Source organism: Eleginops maclovinus, chromosome 19 (genome assembly GCF_036324505.1).
Source record: "Eleginops maclovinus isolate JMC-PN-2008 ecotype Puerto Natales chromosome 19, JC_Emac_rtc_rv5, whole genome shotgun sequence".
In the NCBI taxonomy this organism is placed as follows: domain Eukaryota; kingdom Metazoa; phylum Chordata; class Actinopteri; order Perciformes; family Eleginopidae; genus Eleginops; species Eleginops maclovinus.
In genome coordinates, this window is record NC_086367.1 from 19,561,288 (window position 1) to 19,582,317 (window position 21,030).

Genomic DNA, 21,030 nt, shown 5'->3' on the forward strand with positions numbered 1-21,030 from the left:
GACATGTCCGGGCAAAAGAGGACGTCTGGTCTTCACATGATGTGTTATAACGCAAGCGAGAAAAGAAAAAGATGAAAACGTCATTAAAAATATATATATTTCCACGTATCTGTTATTCTTTAAAATAAAATGATTGGAATATTATAAATCCCTTAATATTTGCCTACATATGTAATGGGTTCAGAGGTTTGGTATGATTTCAGTTGAAACTAAGAGACATCTTAGAAAAAAATAACGATTTTGGTTGATTAATTACATAAAGGCACCTTTATTAAACCCCCCCCCCCCCCCTTTAAATACAATTTAAATAATGCAAAATAGTTGCTAATCAGTGTAAAATGAACCGTTATTTTAATGAATGATTTAATGAATTTTTTAAAACAACATTAATATGTATTAATTGTTCATTTTCATTATTTACACGTATGTCTGTTTACTGGTTTATTTTTTATAGATATATTTTATATATATTTATATTTTATTTACTATTTGTTATGTATGTTTTCGTATGAGTTAAACCTGTTTTGTTTTATTCTAAATTAAATGTGGAAAAAAAACCGTTTGGCGCCAAGACTTATATCACCTGACTGCCACGAGGTGGGTCACATGACAAACACGGAAGCGCCTGTCAGGAAAACAAAAACAGCCCCGATAGAGAAGAGTATTTCAGTGATTTATCATGAGAAAAACAACAAAGAAAAAGCTATGACTCCGTGTGGAAACTGTAATTGTGTCCCTGGTGTGTTGCTGTGTTTCTTTTTCGGAGTTTTACCCGGGGTTTGTTCGGAAACGTTAGGTTTAAACGGTAAGTGGAGTCTTTCAAACTCCAATGGTTCTGTGTCGCTTCCTGCAGAAGTACCCGGATGTGTTCATTCAGCTCTGCAGAAACAGGGATACATCCAGGTAGGCTCATTATGTGATTTACAATAAAAACTAATATTTTTTCAATCTATATTTTGCAGCACCTGCTCCAGGGACTTGATGCTGGTTTCATGATGATTCTACTTCAATTGTGGCTTTAAGTGCATTAATACTGTCTTTAAATACAATTTTGTGATACTTAATTCAAGTACTTCTGTTTATTTATTTACATTATAGTACAAAACTCCATTATTCTGCGCAAATATGCAGTGGTAACATTTAAGGAAGTAAAAGAACTAAGAATTCAAATGTGAGGCCATTTACTTGAGTATGTATCACTATGTTGGGCTGATGAAGAAGAAAAGTCATAATCAAGCAAATCAAAAGAGAAATGGAAATACCCTAAATATACAACAGGAATTCAAATATCTTTATATTTCCTAAATCCTGACTCACTGCTCTTTTCTTGGCATGAAAAATGTCAACAGATGCTGCACTATCAGCAGTATGTAACACATGAACAAGAATGATTTAAAGTCCTCTCCACTAGCTAAATGTTTTTATACTTTTCTTTCAGGATCCATATTTCAGGTTTAATGACGTGTCTTATCGCTGGATTGCCTTTGACAACTGGAATTACACGACCACATTTACTGTTTCTACCCAGCTGAGGTCAGTAAAACATTTATATGTATTTTTAAAGCATTTTCTGTATCCTGTTCCTGACTGCTGTGTGTTTTCTGCACCCACAGATCCAAACAGAAGGTGTTGCTTGTATTTGACGGCATTGACACGGTAGCGTCAATTTGGCTCAATGGGGTCGCTGTCGGGGGGACAGACAACATGTTTCAGAGATACGTAAGTTCAATAGGAAAATAAGCACATTTTCTAATATGCATTATTTTAATTTTTATTTAAAAATACATTTTGGAAGTTCTTTGTGAACGCTGTGTGTTTCTGGTGTGCAGGACTTCGAAGTCAGAGACTTCCTGAGGGACGGGGATAACGTGCTGAAGGTGAGCTTCTCGTCTCCAGTTCTTTATGCACTTGAGCAGAAGAGAGCTCACTCTGCCTACAGAGTTCCTCCCGACTGTCCTCCAGACGTGCAGCACGGGGAATGTCATGTCAACTACATCAGAAAAGTACGTTTACGTCCTGCAGTGTTTCACATCAGTTTTTTTGTGGTCTACATACATCGAATCTAAACATACATAACAAAGCACTTCAATCTTTCACAATACTAAAAATATCCCCGCTGTTTCTGCGAAGGCGCAGAGCTCCTTCAGTTGGGACTGGGGTCCCTCGTTCCCCACCATGGGTCTGTGGAGGGGAGTCCGTCTGGAGGCGTTTGACGTCCTGCAGCTTGTCCTGGTCTCCTCTGTTCCTCTTTACAGTACGTCTCCTTTAATCCAATCACCAACCTCTTGTTGGGTAAAACCCAGATATATAAATACTGCTGTAAACATAAACAGGGATGTGCTGCTGCATTCATATTTTAATTGTTTTAAAAACTATTGTATTATTTATCTGTTGCTTCAGAGTTTCTGCTATTTACACTATATTTGACCTAATATTTGACAATTTAGACATTTAAAACGTCTATGCTGCAGCTTAAACACTTTTTGCTCTGAAAATAATCTTTAACAAATTTGTCCCTGTTGTGGGCAAGTTATTTTAGAAAGCCCATTTTGAACTTTAAAAGTCTAAAATGATGTATTAGATTATATTATGAAACTGTATTTAAAAACAGTCAGTCAAGAGCATATCAATAATAGATAAAAACCTCTTTCTTGTTTTTACCAGTATCACTATGTTTTCTGTCTTTTCACATTTAATTAAATGAGATATATAATCTGTTTTTCTGTTTAGTTGTGAGCAACTCTCAGTGGATAATCCGTGTTGAGCTTCATGTCGATGCGCTTCAGGCGACAAACGGTACAATCTTGCTCTCCGTACCGGAGCTGGAGTCAGAGCAGATCTTCCACATGCAGTTTCTCCAAGGAAGGACCAAGAAAAGCTTTGACTTGCACATCAACACGGTAATCCATACCATAGTTCCCAACTGGTCCAGCCTATATGAATATATAACGAAATGCAGAGTAAGATCTAATAAGTAAAACATTTTTTTTGAACACCTCTTGTTTCCTCTCAGAGCAGCGAGGTGAAGCTGTGGTGGCCCAACGGACACGGTGATCAGCCATCTTACCTCCTCACTGTGGGAGGCTTTCAGGACGGACTCAAGATCCTGAAAACAGAGACTAAGGTCGGAGTTCACCTAGCTCATGTGCTACAGTATTCAGGCATTTAAGTGACACAGTGTACGACTGGCTTAGATCATTTGTTTTGTTAAAAATCACACATTTCAAATATGAAATATCAGCTAGATTAAACTCTTATTTGATTTCTAGCTCCTTAATGTGACATGCAACGGGAGATTTAATCATGATTACTAGAACAGCAATCTGAGCAAAATCAGGATTAGAGTTAGTCACAAACGCGTATGTCCGTCAAAGTTACTACATACACGGTTGTAAAAGAAATCTGTGTGCTGAGATTCAAGTTCTTGGGCTATAGATGTTGTTTTGGTTTTTTTTCTTGAGGTTTTCAAGACACAAACTAAAAATCGTCTTCAACTTTACATTTTCACACTTCCTCTCAAAGATATTGCCGTCACTTTTGAGCAGGGTCACGGGGATGGCTTAGTGTTTCTTTGTTTGACTAAACAACACCTGCAGGTTTATTTCCGTACAGTTGAACTCGTTCAGGAGCCGGTGGTCGGGTCTCCGGGCTTGAGTTTTTACATCCGCATCAATGGAAAACCAATTTTCCTGAAAGGCTCCAACTGGATCCCTGCGCACTCCTTCCAGGACCGAGTCACCCCTGATGTGTGAGTTTAGTGAGGGTTCAGTGAACTGAATATACTGTCACAATGCTCAACCCAAGATCACCCGTTCTTATAATGTATTCGAGAAACTGTTCTGGTCCTCTGGTTCTTTGTACAGATTTGTCTCTGCTCTCTGTTTGCAGTTTAAGGAACTTGTTGCAGTCGGCGGTGGACGCCAACATGAACGCCCTCAGGGTGTGGGGGGGAGGAGTGTACGAGCAGGACCTCTTCTACAGCCTCTGTGATGAGATGGGAATTATGGTAATTAATAGTAATAATAATTTAGCCACTTTCACTTTCCTTTTTTATATTTATTTTAAAACAAGAGGCTGTTATCTGCATGAAAAATAACAATTTAAACTGATCAACATAAACTAAACTGTATGACCGCGTTTGTTTTCCACATCAGAAAAAATGTTGACCAATTTAGTCCTAGAACATCTTCCTCTTTAAATCAGGAAATCACTGGGGCTTATGGGAAATGTAGTTTTACCACTCAAACAGTATATCAAATAAACTTTAAAGGACTTTTATTTCATGTATTTTTAATGTAAAATAAATAGTTGTATTAAAATAAATAACAGTATTTTTATATTTATTGTAGCCTTGCTTTTTTCTGTGTTTTTCTTAATATAAGAACAGATACAACATAACTCCATAACACTGTTTATAGTACAATTACAAGTCATTTGAAGCCCCAGTATTACTCCTGAACATGATGTATAACTGATGGATATTTTCTTTAGGTATAGCATTTAGATGTGTTTTTATTTTAAGGTTTGGCAGGACTTCATGTTCGCCTGCGCGATGTATCCCACTGACGAAGACTTCCTACAGACAGTAAGAGAAGAAGTCGTCCACCAGGTGAGGAAGAACAGCATTTAGAGTTATCTTAAGCATCCTAAATGGTTATTAAATGTTTTGTCTTGTGTTTTCACTCGTCAGGTTCAGCGACTAAAGTCTCATCCATCTATAATCCTTTGGAGCGGGAACAACGAGAACGAAGCGGCTCTGGCCACAAATTGGTTTGACATCCCAATGTCCGAGAAGCCGACGTACCTGATGGATTATGTGAAGCTGTACGTGAATAACATAAGGGGAATTGTTCAGGAGGTGAGAGGCAAATCCAATGTCATTTATCCCAAAAATGTGTTATGTCTTATAAGTGTAGTTCTTTCATATTCTAACTTCCACCATTTTGTCTATTGCACTATTTTATTTCAAGTCTTATGTTAAGTAAATTGTATTGTTTCCATATTGGAGGATTCTGAGACTCATTGCCGTCATACTAAACTATGAGAAAAAAATGCCTTTGAACCCTTTAAAAAGCACTGTAAAAATAAAAGGCTGATAAGTGATTATTCAATTTCTGCTTCAGGAGGACCAGAGTCGCCCGTTCCTCGTCTCCAGTCCCACAAACGGCGTTGAATCTGAGCAGGAGGGCTGGGTGGCGGCGAACCCGTACGACACTCACTACGGAGACACACACTTCTACAGCTACAGTCAGGACTGCTGGAACTGGAGGAACTTCCCTCGGACTCGCTTCGCTTCCGAGTACGGCTACCAGTCCTGGCCCTCCTTCTCCACGCTGCAGCCGGTGACTGGAGAACCGTTAAACTCATTATTTAGTTTTTCTTCTTGGTTGTTTTATCAGTAAATTATAATCTAAAATCTCAGGTATAAGAATTATTATCTGGAGAATTTCAGACATTTGGATATTTTGTATTAAAAACTTTGAAGGATTTAAATACCAAATGAACGGGGGGAAACTCCAGTTAAAAATCACCAATCTACTTCAATGAAAGTGAATCTGATATTATAAAGTCATAAATCTGGGAGAAAAAAAAAAGAAATTCTCTGAGATTAAATTCAATGTACCGTAAAAAAAACTTGGGGGAAGTATTGTTGTTTTTTGTGGACAAACAATATCACTTTACTTTAAAAGACCAAATATAGTACTCTGGTCAAATTTCCAAGACTCATTGCTCTAAAACAAAGAACTAATGGGATAATATTGTATGTAATTAAGATACTAGGACACATTCTGACTGCTGCACCTGTTACTTATGATAATAATAATTGTCGATCGGGTTTTGATGCAGGAAAAGTACATTCTAAAGTTTCCCTCTGTTTTACGATGTTTTTAAAGGTTTCTATAAAAGAAGACTGGAGCTACGACAGTTCTTTTTTCCTGCACCGTCAGCACCATGACAGTGGGAACCAGCAGATGTTGCTGCAGGCGGCTCTACACTTCAACCTGCCGAACGCCACCGACCCCCTCAAAAGCTTTACAGATACCCTCTACATCACTCAGGTACATCACACAGACCCCCCTCATTTTTGTTAAACAGAAGTATTATTTTGATCGTTTACTAGAGATACTATTTTCTCAAAATAGTCCAGTACGAGTAGAGTTCCTGAATCCCAAATGATACTTAAGTAAAGCAAAGTAAGTACATCACTTTTACGTGTAAATGTGCTTTGTTCCCACTGCTGATAAACAGATCATTTAAAAAGTGTTTCATGTAGGTTTGATTGTGTTTCATGTCCAGGTGATGCAGGCTCAGTGTGTGAAGGCGCAGACGGAGTTCTATCGGCGAAGTCGAAGCGAGATCATCGAGGGCAAAGGCGGCACGATGGGCGCCCTCTACTGGCAGCTCAACGACGTCTGGCAGGCGCCTTCGTGGTCGTCCATCGGTGAGTGCATTTGCGCTAAGCAGCACACTTCTAATAGTTTAGAATTTCAGGAAGCTTTCAGCGTGCTTCTTTTATATCGCTCTATAATCTCTCTAATATTTCATACTGTTTACACATTGGACTATTTTGCACATTTATGCGCAATACTTATTGTGAAACGGCATAGCTCTTCCACTGTTAAATTCAATGTAACTGTACATATCTTTTCACAGTCATTTGTTAGTTTTTGTTTTAATGTCTTGTTTCTTTTTAAACCAGGCAATATCTTTTCAGTCGAGATTTTCTTAAAGTTATTTTAGCTTATTCCAGTATTTTTATTCTCGGCCTATTTTCACTCCAGTCTACAATATTAAGACAACTAAACAGACACGTTTTTGCTGACACCTTGTTCATAATTTGGGTAAAATATTATGTTATAATGAAAATCTATTTCTTATAAAAAATATTTAAATAGTTGTTGATGAGCGGTGCTTATAATTTGAAATAGACGGGGTTATATCAAAACATTTGATTTGAGGTTAATACGATTATGTTGTATTTTTGTGTAATTGGCACTACCTCAATTTAAAAAAAGGTAACGTATATTTCCTTGTCTGTGTGCAGAGTTTGGTGGGAAGTGGAAGATGCTGCATTATTTTGCACAGAACTTCTTCTCTGCCGTCCTGCCGGTGAGCTTCGAGGATGAAGGCACGCTGTTCATCTACGCCGTCTCTGACCTGAGTCACGACCTGAAGCTCAGCGCTGTGGTACGTTTCTTCTTTAAACGCCGTCTTTGCATTGCATTTACAAGAGCTTGTATTCAGTGAGAGGAAACAGCTTCTAAGCTTATTGTTTTATCTACTCACAAAGGGTCAATAGTCAGGGTTTGAAATCTGAAATGACAAAATGAAGAAAAGATGCAATGCAATTCAGGAAGATGTATTCCCAAACTGGGTTCAATCTCTGTCAGTGAAGAAACGTGTCATCAGTCATCAGTCTTTTCTCTCAGATGTCGCTGTACTCCTGGTCGTCTCTGGATCCGGTCTGCACGCTGAGGTCCGACCCGCTCCTCATCCCCGGAGGCAGCGCGGCGGCCATTTTTAAGCAGCGAGTCGATGCAATGCTGGCGGGATGCGGACGCTGCAGCCGCCTCACCTGCCTGCTCGCCTTCCACCTGGAGGGCAGCAGTGGGCAACAAGGCCCCACAAACCACCACTTCCTAAGCTCCCCTAAAGACGCTCAGGGGCTCCAGAGACCCGACATCACAGTAAGACTCCCTGCTGCATTGTATTATTATTTTATTCACTTATCCTAACATTTTAAACTAAACATGGAAACGATAACAAAGGATTCTTTTCATTAGGAGGACCCAGAAAAGATATATAAACGCCTATTCTAATGACTTACTTTCTCATAGTTTTAAAAATGATTCATTTATAGTTTGGTGAATTTACAGAGTGTGTGTCCATATCTTCATTCTGACTATGGAAAAGAAAACAGACGTGGTGTCTCACTTTCTTTACTGCAGTAATAATTATAACTCCTTTCAAGCCGGTCGCACAAAGTGATTTGAGCTTCTCTTTAATATGTAGCAATGAAAATGAAGTTTTCCAAAAGATTAAACATGTTCAACTTAAAAATATACCCACAACAGAGCTATACTGTGTACATAAAAAAGACCAGTTGTCAGACACAAAGGCAAAATGTGTGGTTTTGAGAGTCGTTTAAATGCAAATGCTAGTGATAACATCAGACTCATGAATGTGTTCATTCATTATAAACTCCTTTTTTTACGTGTGTGTGTGTTTGTGTGTGTGCGTGTCTGCAGGCCTCAGTGCAGGAGGATAAAAGCCTCTTCACCATCACGCTCCACTCCTCCTCTGTAGCTCCCTTCGTGTGGCTCGATGTTGGAAACATCCCGGGACGCTTCTCCTCTAACGGCTTCCTGATGCTCTCTGCAAACACGACGGTCAGTTTTAACGCCTGGCGCCCAACCAGCACTGCAGAACTCTCAAAAGCGCTCACCATCACTTCTTTAGCGGACGTTTACTGAACCGAGAGCAGCAAACACACATGAGGACGTGAACAGAGGAGACTGTTTTATGTTCTCTCAGAACAACAGAACAAGAAGTCCAATAAATGAGTTTCAGGTTATTCGATTACTGGTATTGTCAATAGCCATGAGGTTTATGAAATGAGATGTTTATATTTTGTTAATTTTATAAACGTTGGATTTTATTGTGTAAAAAATCAAGTGATAATAATAAATGTGTACATATTTATACAGTAATGGTTACAGACTCTCGTATTTTAAGTGTAATTAATTTGCAAGAATAAAAAGAGACAAAATGCACAATAAAATAAAAAGGTGAGAACTTGAAGGTCATTTGAGTTGTATTTTATTTCTTGTAATTGCTTTTCTTGGCCGAGCCTTGTTTGCCTTTTGTCACACTATACTTCGCAATTATATTTCCGGTTATGTACTTGTGTAAAAACAAAACAGGCCATGTTGTCTTATCAGAATCAGAAATCCTTATTAGTCTCAGAGCGGGGAAATTTATAGTGTTACAGCTAAAGTTGAAAGAGGTCCAGTTAAGTAAAATAATAACAGTACATTAACGCTACTAATAGAAATGTTGGTTATAAAAAGATCTGACTTATACAATGCAACTCACTGTTTCTAAAAATGTGCTGTATTTTAAATGTGTAAAATCCATCACTAAATCATGGTTAACCAAATGTCCTCCTGTCTTCTACTCCAGCTTTATTTTATTTTGCAGCTCTCTCCTGCAGTAACCAGCATCTGCCTCCAGGGGGCGACACTGGCCTTTAATAACAGTCTCACATGTTTTTCTTTTTTTTCTCCTTCCAGCTGTTTCATAATTGAACTAACGGAGTCACAGCTGTACACCGAGTCACAGCCATATATACTCTGCATGTCTCCTCCCAATTAACGCTGTTACCCTCTGCGTGCGTGCGCGCGCGCGCGTGTGTGTGTGTGAGAGAGAGAGAGTGAGAGCACGTTGCATACCAAGTGAGAAAGTGAGCCACAAAAGAAGGCATTATGAGTGCACGCGGTCGGTCACCTCCATGTTTTTCCTGCATGGCTCTGCAGACTGATCTTTGAACCAGAGCTCTGATAAATCCCTCCGCGCACATCAGAGGAAACTGCTTCTCCTAAAATAATTTAATCAGCGTGCAGGACACTTAAAGGAGGAACCCTTTAAATTCCGCCTCAGTGCCATGGATCTGCAGACATCTGCTGGGACATCCTGATTTCTACTTCTGAGTAAAATGCTGCAGAAGTATTAGCTGTTTTCAACTATAGAAAACCACCACAAACACAGAAATGTTTAATTTAAGATATTTTATTGCGTGCGTTTTGGTTTTTATACCATCGTGTCTCAGTAAAAATGTTGTTGGGCAGGATGGGAAGGTATTTATAGAGAATATTTTACGGTATTATGGACAAAATCATTCAATTTCAATGGATAATCTGGATAATCTACTGCTGCTAATCTCAGACAAAGTTGAGGCAATAACTGAAGGAAACCCACTGGCAGGCGAAGAGGTGAGCATAACCTATATTACAGTTTTATAAACTAACGGAACATTCTTGAGTGCAGGGGATTTAAACGTGCTTGCAATGTGTTTTATTATAGTGTAAATAACCAACTCAACTAACTCATGGTAGACTACTTTTGTTATTGTTGTGTGGGTCACAACAGGGAAAGTTTGTATGTCTGCGATTTCTAAAAAATGACAACATAAGAATAAAAAGGGCCAAAAATACAAAGTTTATAACGGGTAATAATATCACGTTTGCAAAATGGAATAAGAAAAGTAGTAGTAGTGACACAAAACAAACTCAAATAGAAATGTATTTTATACTCTGTCTACGTTGCCTTCTAGGGATAGACATCATACAGGAGCTCTAGTTTATTATACATAATATATTCCAATTGATAAATGTTGTGCTATTCTTTATTTATATTGCAGTTCTCCCAATCAGATAAACATTAATCTCTTTACTGTGTTGTGCAATTAACATACTGTTAGACACAATTAGAAACTGTGAGGACATTAATTACATCATTATTGTTGATCTTTAACGATGTGTAATTACTCAATATCTTGATTGATTACACATTGTTTAAAAAGGCGGATTTTATAATCTTAATGTCCTGACAAATTATTTAATTTTGTTAGAAAAACTATGAATGTTTATGTCATTAGTTAAAACATAAAAACACAGTGCAGGAGGAGATTAGTATATCAGGCTACGTACCAAAACATTAGTGGATAGCTAAGGACCACATCTTCATTATGTATTTATCATCACGTTTAACACAAAAATATGAAAAATGCATCTTAAAAAAACGAGCTAAACGACACAGAAACATTAAAAACAAACCAGGAAGGATTTTCCGGGACCAAAGGAAAAATTGGTTTCACAATTAGGTTGAAGCTTAGTCTGTAATGCACCTACAGATCATGAAAAAACAGCATATTACATCACTCAAGTGCAGTTTTAAGATAATGATGAATAAATAATGTAAATGTGATGTAAACAAACAAAAACTGCATCAACTGTGTGGGTAATATAGCTGCCATCTTGCATCTAACATGAATAATCATTGTCGCTATCAGAAATAAAAGGACTGATGTAAGACACAATAAAAGCAGGAAGCATTTTAAGAGGTACTTCAAAATGATGATAGATCATGTTTGATATCTTCTCTCTGTCCCTCAGTGTCCCTCAGCAGACCAGATTTTGTCTCACTTTGGCTTCAGCAATGTGAGCCAGCTGACTGTTGAACATCTGGGGAGGATCTGCCCCGCGGTGCTGACCCAGGTCCTGCTGCCCTCCTGCCCCTACACCGGCCCCAGCACTCTGCTACCCCACGACTACTCCGGTGAGCTGCTGCATTACAATGTTTGTTTATTTGTGGAGACTCCAGCAGCTCAGATAATTCACAAAGTTCATCAGGGTTTGATGCAGAGACTTGGAAGTTTAACGTACGATATGTCTCTTTATGCCGCAAGAGGGCTCTTAATAAAGTCAATCACAAAAGAGAGTGTAGCGTCAAATGGCCATTACTTTATTGATCATAGTTCAGGATATTTTTACCAGGAGCAGAATTACCTGCAGAGCTCTCATTTTGTAAAAAGTAATCAGGCCTGTGAAGTAAAGCTGTGGACACATGTAGGCTAAGGGCTAACAGTAGTTTAGCTTGTATCTTTAATAACTTCATATCCAGATGTCTCTTGACTCAACATCTGTTATCTGGTTAAAATGTAGAGTTAAAAAAGCACCAAATCTACAAAATGTACGTTTAAACATGTGGGCTAAAACTGGATAAAAAAAGTGCTCTTTATAAAGACTGGAAACTGAAGGTGACACTGGCTTGGAGGGTAGAGTGACCTGCCTTGGTACCATCTTGAGACTTGCGTGGTGTTGTTTTACTCGCCTCATTTTAATTTCCACTAAGGCAAAATGCACTATCTTAGAGTGTTAACCAAAGCAAAAATATTAGCAGTGTATGCGCTCCTACATTTTAAGAGTTGTTCCTTGGCCCATGCTACATCCTGTCACCAAGTTTTATGAAAATCCGGCAATGAGTTAAATATAACTTCCTTGGCGGAGGTAATTATGATAAACCTTTATTATTGCAGACCCAGCAATATTGCAATAAAAGGCACCTTGCGGCGTTAAGTGATTGAAACTTAATGCATCAATAATTATAATATAATAATTATTATTCTGCGTAACAAGTTATTTTACTTTCGGTACCTAAAGTATATTAAGATTAAGATTAAGATTAAGATTCAACTGTATTGTCATTGCACAGAGTACAAGTACTAGGACAACGAAATGCGGTCTCTGCATTTGACCCATCCTAGTGTTAGGAGCAGTGGGCTGCCATTATGTACGGCGCCCGGGGAGCAGTGTAGGTAACCAGTGTCTTGCTCAGGGACACCCCGGTGGCACTAGGTCTTTCGGGGACTTGAACTGGTGACCTTCCAGTTCCCAGGCCAACCCCCTATGGACTTCGCCACCACCGCCCTTTGAATGCTTATACAATTACTACAGTTAATTAAGAGAGTAATGCAGTACTTTGTCTTGGTACAGAGTACTCAAACACCACTTTTACTTATCAAAGAATACCTCTTCTACCACCGAAGACAAAATATTCCTTCCATTCAAGCTAAAGATGTTAACAATATTATGTGAGTGTGTTTTTTCAAAATGGATTTATATTTCGATAACTGCATATGAAATGTTCAACATGCACTTATTGTTTTGGTTAGAAATAACTGGCTTAGTGACTGGTAATCTGTTTTATTGTCAATTCATCAATCAGAGAGTTTTTTTTAATTTAAGTAAATTATATCTGTAACTAAAAGGCATTGAGCTGGTTCCTGACGTCCGGATTTGAGCCTTTTCTCAGGTCATCACTTTTTATCGTCTTGTTCTTATCTCTCTCTCCTCTCATGACGTTTAATAAAGTCAAAACCACAGTCATTCACTTTGAAACTATAACCCACAAACAATGTCCTGGACTGACTCAGAGTCAATGATTGTCAAACTCTTCCTCCTCCTCCTCCTCCTCCTCCTCTGTGCTGTTGACAGTTACAACCATCTGTGACTGTTGTTCAGTCAGTGTGTTGATATTGATGCACGCTGTGAGCAGAATTTCTCCTCTGCAAATAAATAAAGAGTTCCTACGTGTGCTGGAAATCCTTGGAAACACTTGCATCTTAATGTGATGTTTTTAAGGTTCTCTGCTTATGTTTTGAATAAAAGGCATAAAAAAGCCTTGATTTATGGGCCTAGTGCAATGCTCAGTCAGGGCTTGCTCGTGCCACCGCTTCCTGGGTGGATGTGTTTAGTCAAACTCTTTTGAGGAAAGTGGAGGATCAGACCTACAGGCCGCACTTCTTTTTGGCTGCTTCTGGCACCTGTACCATAATGGATAAACATGCATCATGTTTAACACGTACACACACAGAAATACTGATACTTATGCAATCAGCGGCAACGCAATGACACACACACAGGTGAGCCATACTGACCATTTAGGAGCCATGCCATGCTTTTTGCATGTGGCAGATCAGGTTTCTCTCAGTTTTCTACAGCATTGATCAAAAATCATCTCATGCAGGGCACCTATAGACTGTATTTAACAAACAAGCCAGACATAAAGTTCATTGGTCCAAGGGTTGGCAAGATAATCAGAACTCAGATACACACACCCCCACATATATACACACAGAGACGTCTGTCAATATAGTATGATTAAGGATGTCGTTTCTATTTGAAACATTGTGTTTTCCTTTAAATTGCCACCCTTCTTATTTGTCCATCACATGACATCATGAAAATGCTCCAAAACAGCTGTTAAATAACTGTTGATCTATGATTTGTGCCCTGACAGTGTGGGGTTATGGGTTTCTGGCCGTCACTGTGATCAACCTGGCGTCTCTGCTCGGCCTCTTCCTGATCCCCTTCACCAAGAAGCCGTATTTCCCCAAACTGCTGACCTACTTCATTGGCCTCGCCATTGGGACGCTCTTCTCCAATGCTGTGCTGCAGCTCATACCAGAGGTATGTAAGAGGTGGAATGCATATGATGTTTTTGTGCTAAATGAAGGGAAGCTATTGTATGTGACACTAACACTTTCCTGTTTATCCACAGGCGCTGGGTTTTGATCCCAAATTGGACAACTATGTGGCGAACGCAGTTGGAATATTTGGAGGGTTTTATCTCCTGTTCTTTGTGGAGAAGGTACTGAAGATGGCTCTCAGGTTAGAGCACGAGGTAAGATCACTTCTGTGTCTCTTTTAGGTCATTTTGTGTCAATACCTGATTGGTATGTGTTTCTCTTTGAGTGACATTTTGTAGGGCAATGGGGGCAGCCCGGACTCTTTGGGCACATTGCCAAACACATATCTCTTTCTTTTTTACGCTTGTGCTGTCCTGGAACAATCTTCTGATACACAGATTTTCATGTTGCTGATAATCCATAAAATAATGTCAACCAATCATTTGTCATTTATTGCAGAGTAATTTCCTGTTTTCCGGTTGTACAACGACCATTAAGTCATCTTGTTTATTAGCTAATTAGGATGCTTCTTAATGACTACGGGGAGGAAATTACACATGGAAGTCATGCATCATTTTGCAGGGTCATGAAAACAAGGGTCAAACGTTGTGACCTTGCAAGACCTTGTAAAATAGTCTCTATTACCTTTAAACCAAAGGTGTACTCACTTTTTAAAATTGGGGCCAGGTTATATAATGTAGCTTGGGGCCATCTGCTTCACATCATATGGGTTTAAAACAAAAAATTACTAAGGTTTTATTTTTAGTGCTATGACAGTCCTTCAATCAATAACGGGCTATCAGAAAAACCATACAGCAAGCATCTGTTGCACATGTAAGGTTTACACATTAACTAACACAACGGTATTCCTTTCATAAAATAATGTACAAATATTTAAAAAATGGGACAACATACAATAATCAAAATTCCAACAAATGTACCTGAAAATCATCCGGCATTTTTAATCTTTACTATAAATATTTGCAGCTAATGTGTCTTTAATTATTGCATCGTGGATTCAATGTGAATTATCTCCTCATTTTACCTAATGTTTTCCTCTGTTCCTCAGCTGACTTACTTTCTCTCTTTTGTTGTTAGCATGGGCACAGCCACTTCACTCCTGCTAATCCTCCACAAGAAAACTCGCTCCAGAACGGGGATTTACCGGAGAAAAAGGACTCCATCGTTTTGACCAACATCAACACCATCACCACCGACAAGAGCAGCCTGAACCCTGAGTCTGCGGACACACACGTGATCACTTCTCAGGTACCAGATAGCTCAACACATCTCATCTCATAGTTCAAGTAAACATATAATATGTAGGAGAAGAAGAAGAAGAAGGGACCTTTGAAGACCTATGTTATGGATTTATTTACACTGTTCCACATTTTCTAACAGTTTCAAACTCAGAAATGTGTCATTCAATCTGGTCTCCTGTCATGGCGTTGCGTCCCATTTGAGCGTCCTCTGTAATAAACCCTCATAAATTGACTTTTTATTCAATTTAAAGCCACATTTTACCAGACACTTTCTCAACTTGGTGGTTTATATCTCTATATTTTAATCGGATAAAGTATTTTAGTCATCAGTCGTAAGGATCACAGAGAAACCAGCTGAGCAAACGTTAGCCTGTAGCTCATGGCTCCATTCACGGTCCACCATAAATACAGATCTTTAACGGTATACTGCTTTATTTATGTCTTCTACCTGTTTAAATCAGCGGCTCAGTTTGTTGTGGAGAAGGGGAGACCTCTGTGGATAACTCGGCTTTAATACCGACTGCAATGATGAGAATGAAGGCTACCAAACTCCATACTTTGTTACTGTTTTGACCAGTGGCGGCTCCTGACAAATTTCTCAGGGGGGGCAAAAGTTGTGATGATGGCTAAGATGACCCATTCAATGGGTAAAATAATAATAAATAAAAGTCAGATAGCCAGCTTTACAGTGTCACATCTCATTGTTTAATTTGGTTTTCAACCACTAGATGCAACCCCAGACATAAAATATACAATACATTTGGTTCCACAATAAAACACACATTAACAGATAGTTTGTCATCTAATAGTTTGCCCTTGAAATCACTTTTAGCACAGTCTACAATTTATAGCCATCATGGATGCCATAGCAATAATCAAATCAAATTATACTATAATCAAAACTGTAATTAATCAAAATTTTCCAGAACATATTCCATTTACCACTATACAGTTTACAGGTTTAGTAAAGGTATAGAAAACCAACAGACCCAACAGGCATGACGCGCGCGCTGTACGTCCGAGCACGCATCAGTGCGTAACTGCGTATGACGAAATCACGTTAGGGCAAGCCCCCCCGGAGCCCATAGAAATGCATTGTATCGTTCGATTTTTGAAAAAACGAGTCTCAACATGTAAGTCTATGAGAGCGCCTGGGGCGATTTTCAATCTGACTGATATCGCCCCAAGGGGGCGGGGCTACTGGTTGGACAGTGACATCCAGGCTGCTGATTGTCGCAGCGATATTCAGGCTGCTGTTTGGACTATACTATTAAGACTTAGACCGGCAAAATAAACTCTTTTCTCTCTTTTTTTTTTTTCTTTTTTTTTTTCGTTTGGCTTAAGGAGGGCGGTGCACTATCGCCCCCTATGGGCCAGCCGCCCCTGGTTTTGACTGAAAGAGCCCCGCAGTTTACACTCCTAATTCCTGCCTCTTTGGCCTTCAATCAACTCTTTCTGCTTACGTGTCAAATTAATCCTCACGGCTCTTACCCCCGAACTCAACGATCTTAAATCTAATGAGCAGCTAACTCTTAAGATAAGCTAGTAAAAACAGTGAGTGTATCTGAAATGTTATCTTGATTCATTGATAGAGAAATATTGTCCCCTTCTGTCTGCTATCACAGATACACTTGACAGGAGTGAATCATGAACTATAAATGCATTACATCTATTATTACATCTTATCAATGGCCGTCCCTGTCCTTCAGCTACAAAAGGTCATTCAATGAGACTAAAGTAGCTAAAAGAAAGAGTGAACATTTACTCAAGAAGTACAAAGGAAACGGCAAAGAGAATTCAAATAGGCAAAAAGAGACACAAAGCAAATACTGGAGGACACAAAACAACTGCAAAGAGACTCGAAATGACTCCAAAGATGTACAGAGAAAACACAGAGACACCAAATAACTACTATTTTTCCTACAGGTTCAGATGTTTTAGTTCCAGGCCTCAGAGTAATTTATTGAGCTGGTATCAGTGATATGGGGCGATTAGACTACTGTTAATATTTAACACTGGAATCTCTTGTGTCATATGGAGGCTTTGAAAGGATCCAAAAACTAAACAAACAGAAATGCTGGTGGCACAGAGGGACGAAGGTTTTAGATCCTTCTCCTCTTGCTAAATGCAGGGATTGTCTGACTGGAGCACAAAGACTCCTTGTCTGTCTCCTGGCCGATAAAAGGACCGTCTTGTCGCTGCAGAGTAACTTTAACCAAGACCCAGAACCTCTGTTTATGTCCGCTCATTCTCCGGTTTCACATTAAGAACACTTAGGCCTTTATATTTGTAATTGAAGACGTCCTTAGCAAATGCTACACATTTTATAAATATGTTTCCTGTAATTTGATTAATCGGTACCCGGTACATTTTGTGAATCCAAGAGGGGACACATTTACATTTCTGGTCTCCACTTTAGTCCAACTTTTTAAGGGATTGTAGTGACTCTTTCCCCAGACAATCACGATCATTAGCTCATTGGTATTCAACCTGGGGTTCAGGAGATAATTCCTTAGGGTCATCAGAGGGAAAGAATTAAAATAACACAATAAATAATATTAGGTTTTGGAATGGAAATGGGTTTTCACATTACAGTACGTTTACTGTAGTATAATAAAGCCAGCTCTCTGAACCACTACAGCACCACCATGGGGTTTTCTGTGAACTTCCTCATCAAATATTGGATGGATTCCCATTAAACTTTGTACAGACATTAATGGCCAACTCACTGGAAAAAATCCTTTGCCATTGCATTGATGTGTGTTGTTTGATCAGGCCCACGTATCAATTTAGGTCAAGGTCGGACAGCCTAGCTGTAGCTGAATGAGTGAATCCCTGAAAGGATGTCAGCTGTCTGGAAATACGTCTTTGTTGCATTTCAACATTAATGTGCCATAAATGGGTTTGTGAAATAGGCAGCATGTGAGTTTTACTTCGTTAAAGGGTTATTTGTATTTGTTAGGGGTTTTGTGCAGATCATTGCATGCCAACGGGATTAACTTTTCACACTTATGATCAAGGATCTTTTGGTTATTTACTGTCCAAAAAACGATTGACTTTTCATATTCAGGTTCTTATAAGTTCTTGAATATAAGCCTGCATGTAATAATGTCATCATCATGTTTTATCTTACTAAATGATACATGAATAAAATGTGTGTGTATAAGCACTTTATTTATATAGAACATTTCATACAAAGTGCTTAATGGAAATCAACAATAGCAAAAGCAAGAGTGACAGAAAAACAAACAACCAACCAGTTTGATCACAATAACACAAACAACTTTAACTGTAAACCAAATAAAGAGTCAAATTAAAGAGACACTTCTAAAGTAACAGTGGAAGATCTGTGAGTTTCGTTGGGACATGAAATAAAAGAGCCTTCAGAAACTTCATTTCATCCTTACATTTCTTGATGATTTGAGCTGTATTTTAACCTTAGAGATAACAATGTTTATCGTGTGTCTCTCTGAATCGACATTGTTTGCCTGTCATTCTTCTTCTCTAGATTCAAATGTTAGTCATGTGTTTTTAACCTGATTTATTCCTCTTGCAGGAGGTCCAGGTGTCCGGCGTGATGTGCCACTGGCTGCGAGGCACTCAAATCTCCAGCATCAAAACGGTGGCGTGGATGATCACTCTGAGCGACGCGCTGCACAACTTCATCGACGGTCTGGCTATCGGCGCCTCGTTCACCGTGTCCATACTGGCGGGCTTCAGTACGTCCACCGCCATCGTGTGCGAGGAGTTCCCCCACGAGCTCGGTAAGGATGTCATCCCATTCACAATAAAGCAGGCTAACTCTAAGCTTCTCCAACACAGACAACTGAAATGTCCAATTCTGGTGGAGATCCCAAAGACATCATCAATCAATTTTTTTGCAAGTCTCAAGGTTTTCTCTGACATGCGTCTCAGGGCTTCCATACAAAGGTTGAATTTTGGTGATAATGTGTCTAAAAGGTCGTCTAGAATATACGGTATCTCCATTTTATGGCCTTAAAAAAGTGCCAGGTTTTAATATGTTAAACACAATGCCAAGCTGGTATAGTATTGAGTACAAAAAATCAGGCTGTGAAACAGGGTGTTATCAAACAAACGACAGGAAAACTGGATTTCTTTGATTAAAAGAAGGTTATATCTTTTAACATAAACAAAAAAGGCCCATTAGTGAATGTCTGATCTTTATTGACCTCTACTGACATAATGCAGGATTGCACCAGAACTCTTCTATGATGTGTTTCAAGTTCAAACATTGAATACACTAAAAATATAAATCTAATCCAATACAACTTTCATTATTGTAACCAGTCTTTTACCAAACTGGCCAATTGGTTTCTGAAATTCCTGTTCTTCTTTAATGTAAATACGCTGGGCAAGATTAGAAAAACAACACTGTTGCATTGAGTGACATTGTACACTTCTTCTTCATTTTCCTGGTCCCTTGAAGATATTATCAGACTGGATGCATTATGGTGGTGAAGAAGTATGTAGAGTTTATCTAAATTAAAAGTGTTATCAGTTAAAAGTGTTAGTTTTGTGCAGAACCGTCCTTAATAACCCTGTTTTGTTCCGTCCGCAGGTGACTTTGTTATCCTGCTGAACGCTGGTATGACTGTCCCACAGGCTATTTTCTTCAACATGCTGTCTGCGGTGTCCTGTTACATCGGCATGGTGTTTGGCATCCTGCTCGGGAGCAACTTTGCCCCCAACGCAATCTTTGCCATCGCAGGAGGAATGTTTCTGTACATTGCTCTGGCCGACATGGTGAGTCAGATTACCACACCTGAGGTCACTCCAGACCTGCAGACTGGAGCTCATTTTTATATTTACACATTTTTGTTCACAAGTTATTTAACAGGTCACATTTAAAGCCAAAACCAACTGTCTATTGATCAATCTCTCCCCCCTCTATGTGCTGCCCAATGCTCTTCCATCCTTACTAAATATTTTCAGTATCTATAGTTAATATGTTCTTAGTGTACAGTGTTTTAGTGACTTTTGACGTGTTGTAGTTTTGTGGAAATATCAGCAGAAATATTGGACTTTCTATCCATTGATATGATCAATAAGGCCGTTGTATTTTCTCATATCTGATTTCCTTTTCGTCAATTCAGTTTCCGGAGATGGACAACATTTTACGGGAACAGAAGGGGACTTCCAACAAGATCCTCTTCTTCATCATCCAGAATTTGGGGCTGCTGAGCGGCTTTACCATCATCCTGCTTATCACCATGTTCGCCGGGGACATCAACCTGGGCTAAAGAGAGGCAAAAGGAAGAAAAGTTGGAAATGAAAATGAAATAAATAATGAGCTGCTCCTACTTTTTGCTCACTCGGCTGGGCGGGAAAGTGAATGTAAATGTTTTGTACGAACAAAACCAAAAAAGGGAAAAATAATGCTTTTATATCTTTTGACTATCAAGTAAGTGGAACGTTTAGCCCCATTAAAAGGGAAATCTGTACAATCATTATGTATGAACTCTAGTCAAATTGTGTGTTTTTGGGGAGACAATAAATTATTTTTTCAGTCTTCATATGGTGTGCAATATCTTGTGTTTATTTTTTCTCGTTGGTTCTGTCGTTGTTGTGAAAACAGCTGTTGTTTTGGCTTACATGGCTTATTTGACCTCCGAGTTTTGTGACCTCTATGACCTTCATTGGTTCTTTTTCCTGTTAGTTTTTAATATTTCGATGTGAAAATGTACTTTTTTTAAATCACATGTACAATTCAGTAGGTTT

General features: G+C 38.9%; 2 protein-coding genes across 2 annotated transcripts; both read left to right on the forward strand.

Moving 5' to 3' along the window:
- Positions 1 to 620: 620 nt before the first annotated feature.
- Positions 621 to 8,802, forward strand: manba (mannosidase, beta A, lysosomal). The gene is made up of 17 exons (XM_063909361.1): positions 621 to 903; positions 1,439 to 1,533; positions 1,614 to 1,719; positions 1,830 to 2,003; positions 2,131 to 2,254; positions 2,731 to 2,900; positions 3,014 to 3,124; positions 3,597 to 3,748; positions 3,889 to 4,006; positions 4,523 to 4,609; positions 4,691 to 4,858; positions 5,124 to 5,342; positions 5,895 to 6,059; positions 6,298 to 6,442; positions 7,046 to 7,188; positions 7,431 to 7,688; positions 8,250 to 8,802. Exons 1-17 carry the CDS (start codon positions 706 to 708, stop codon positions 8,472 to 8,474), a joined length of 2,658 nt encoding a protein of 885 aa, XP_063765431.1. The 5' UTR covers positions 621 to 705; the 3' UTR covers positions 8,475 to 8,802.
- Positions 8,803 to 9,451: 649 nt separating this feature from the next.
- On the forward strand, positions 9,452 to 20,825 carry slc39a8 (solute carrier family 39 member 8). The gene is made up of 8 exons (XM_063909362.1): positions 9,452 to 9,992; positions 11,175 to 11,337; positions 13,861 to 14,030; positions 14,122 to 14,244; positions 15,128 to 15,298; positions 18,848 to 19,055; positions 19,871 to 20,055; positions 20,406 to 20,825. Exons 1-8 carry the CDS (start codon positions 9,771 to 9,773, stop codon positions 20,550 to 20,552), a joined length of 1,389 nt encoding a protein of 462 aa, XP_063765432.1. The 5' UTR covers positions 9,452 to 9,770; the 3' UTR covers positions 20,553 to 20,825.
- Positions 20,826 to 21,030: the final 205 nt, after the last annotated feature.

Coding starts and splice junctions, on each gene's coding strand:
- slc39a8 (XM_063909362.1), top strand. CDS start 9,771: ATGTTTAATTTAAGATATTTTATTGCGTGCGTTTTGGTTTTTATACCA. Junction 9,993..11,174: donor ACCCACTGGCAGGCGAAGAG/GTGAGCATAACC, acceptor TCTGTCCCTCAG/TGTCCCTCAGCAGACCAGAT. Junction 19,056..19,870: donor GGAGTTCCCCCACGAGCTCG/GTAAGGATGTCA, acceptor TTCCGTCCGCAG/GTGACTTTGTTATCCTGCTG.
- manba (XM_063909361.1), top strand. CDS start 706: ATGACTCCGTGTGGAAACTGTAATTGTGTCCCTGGTGTGTTGCTGTGT. Junction 5,343..5,894: donor CCTTCTCCACGCTGCAGCCG/GTGACTGGAGAA, acceptor ATGTTTTTAAAG/GTTTCTATAAAAGAAGACTG. Junction 6,443..7,045: donor GCCTTCGTGGTCGTCCATCG/GTGAGTGCATTT, acceptor GTCTGTGTGCAG/AGTTTGGTGGGAAGTGGAAG.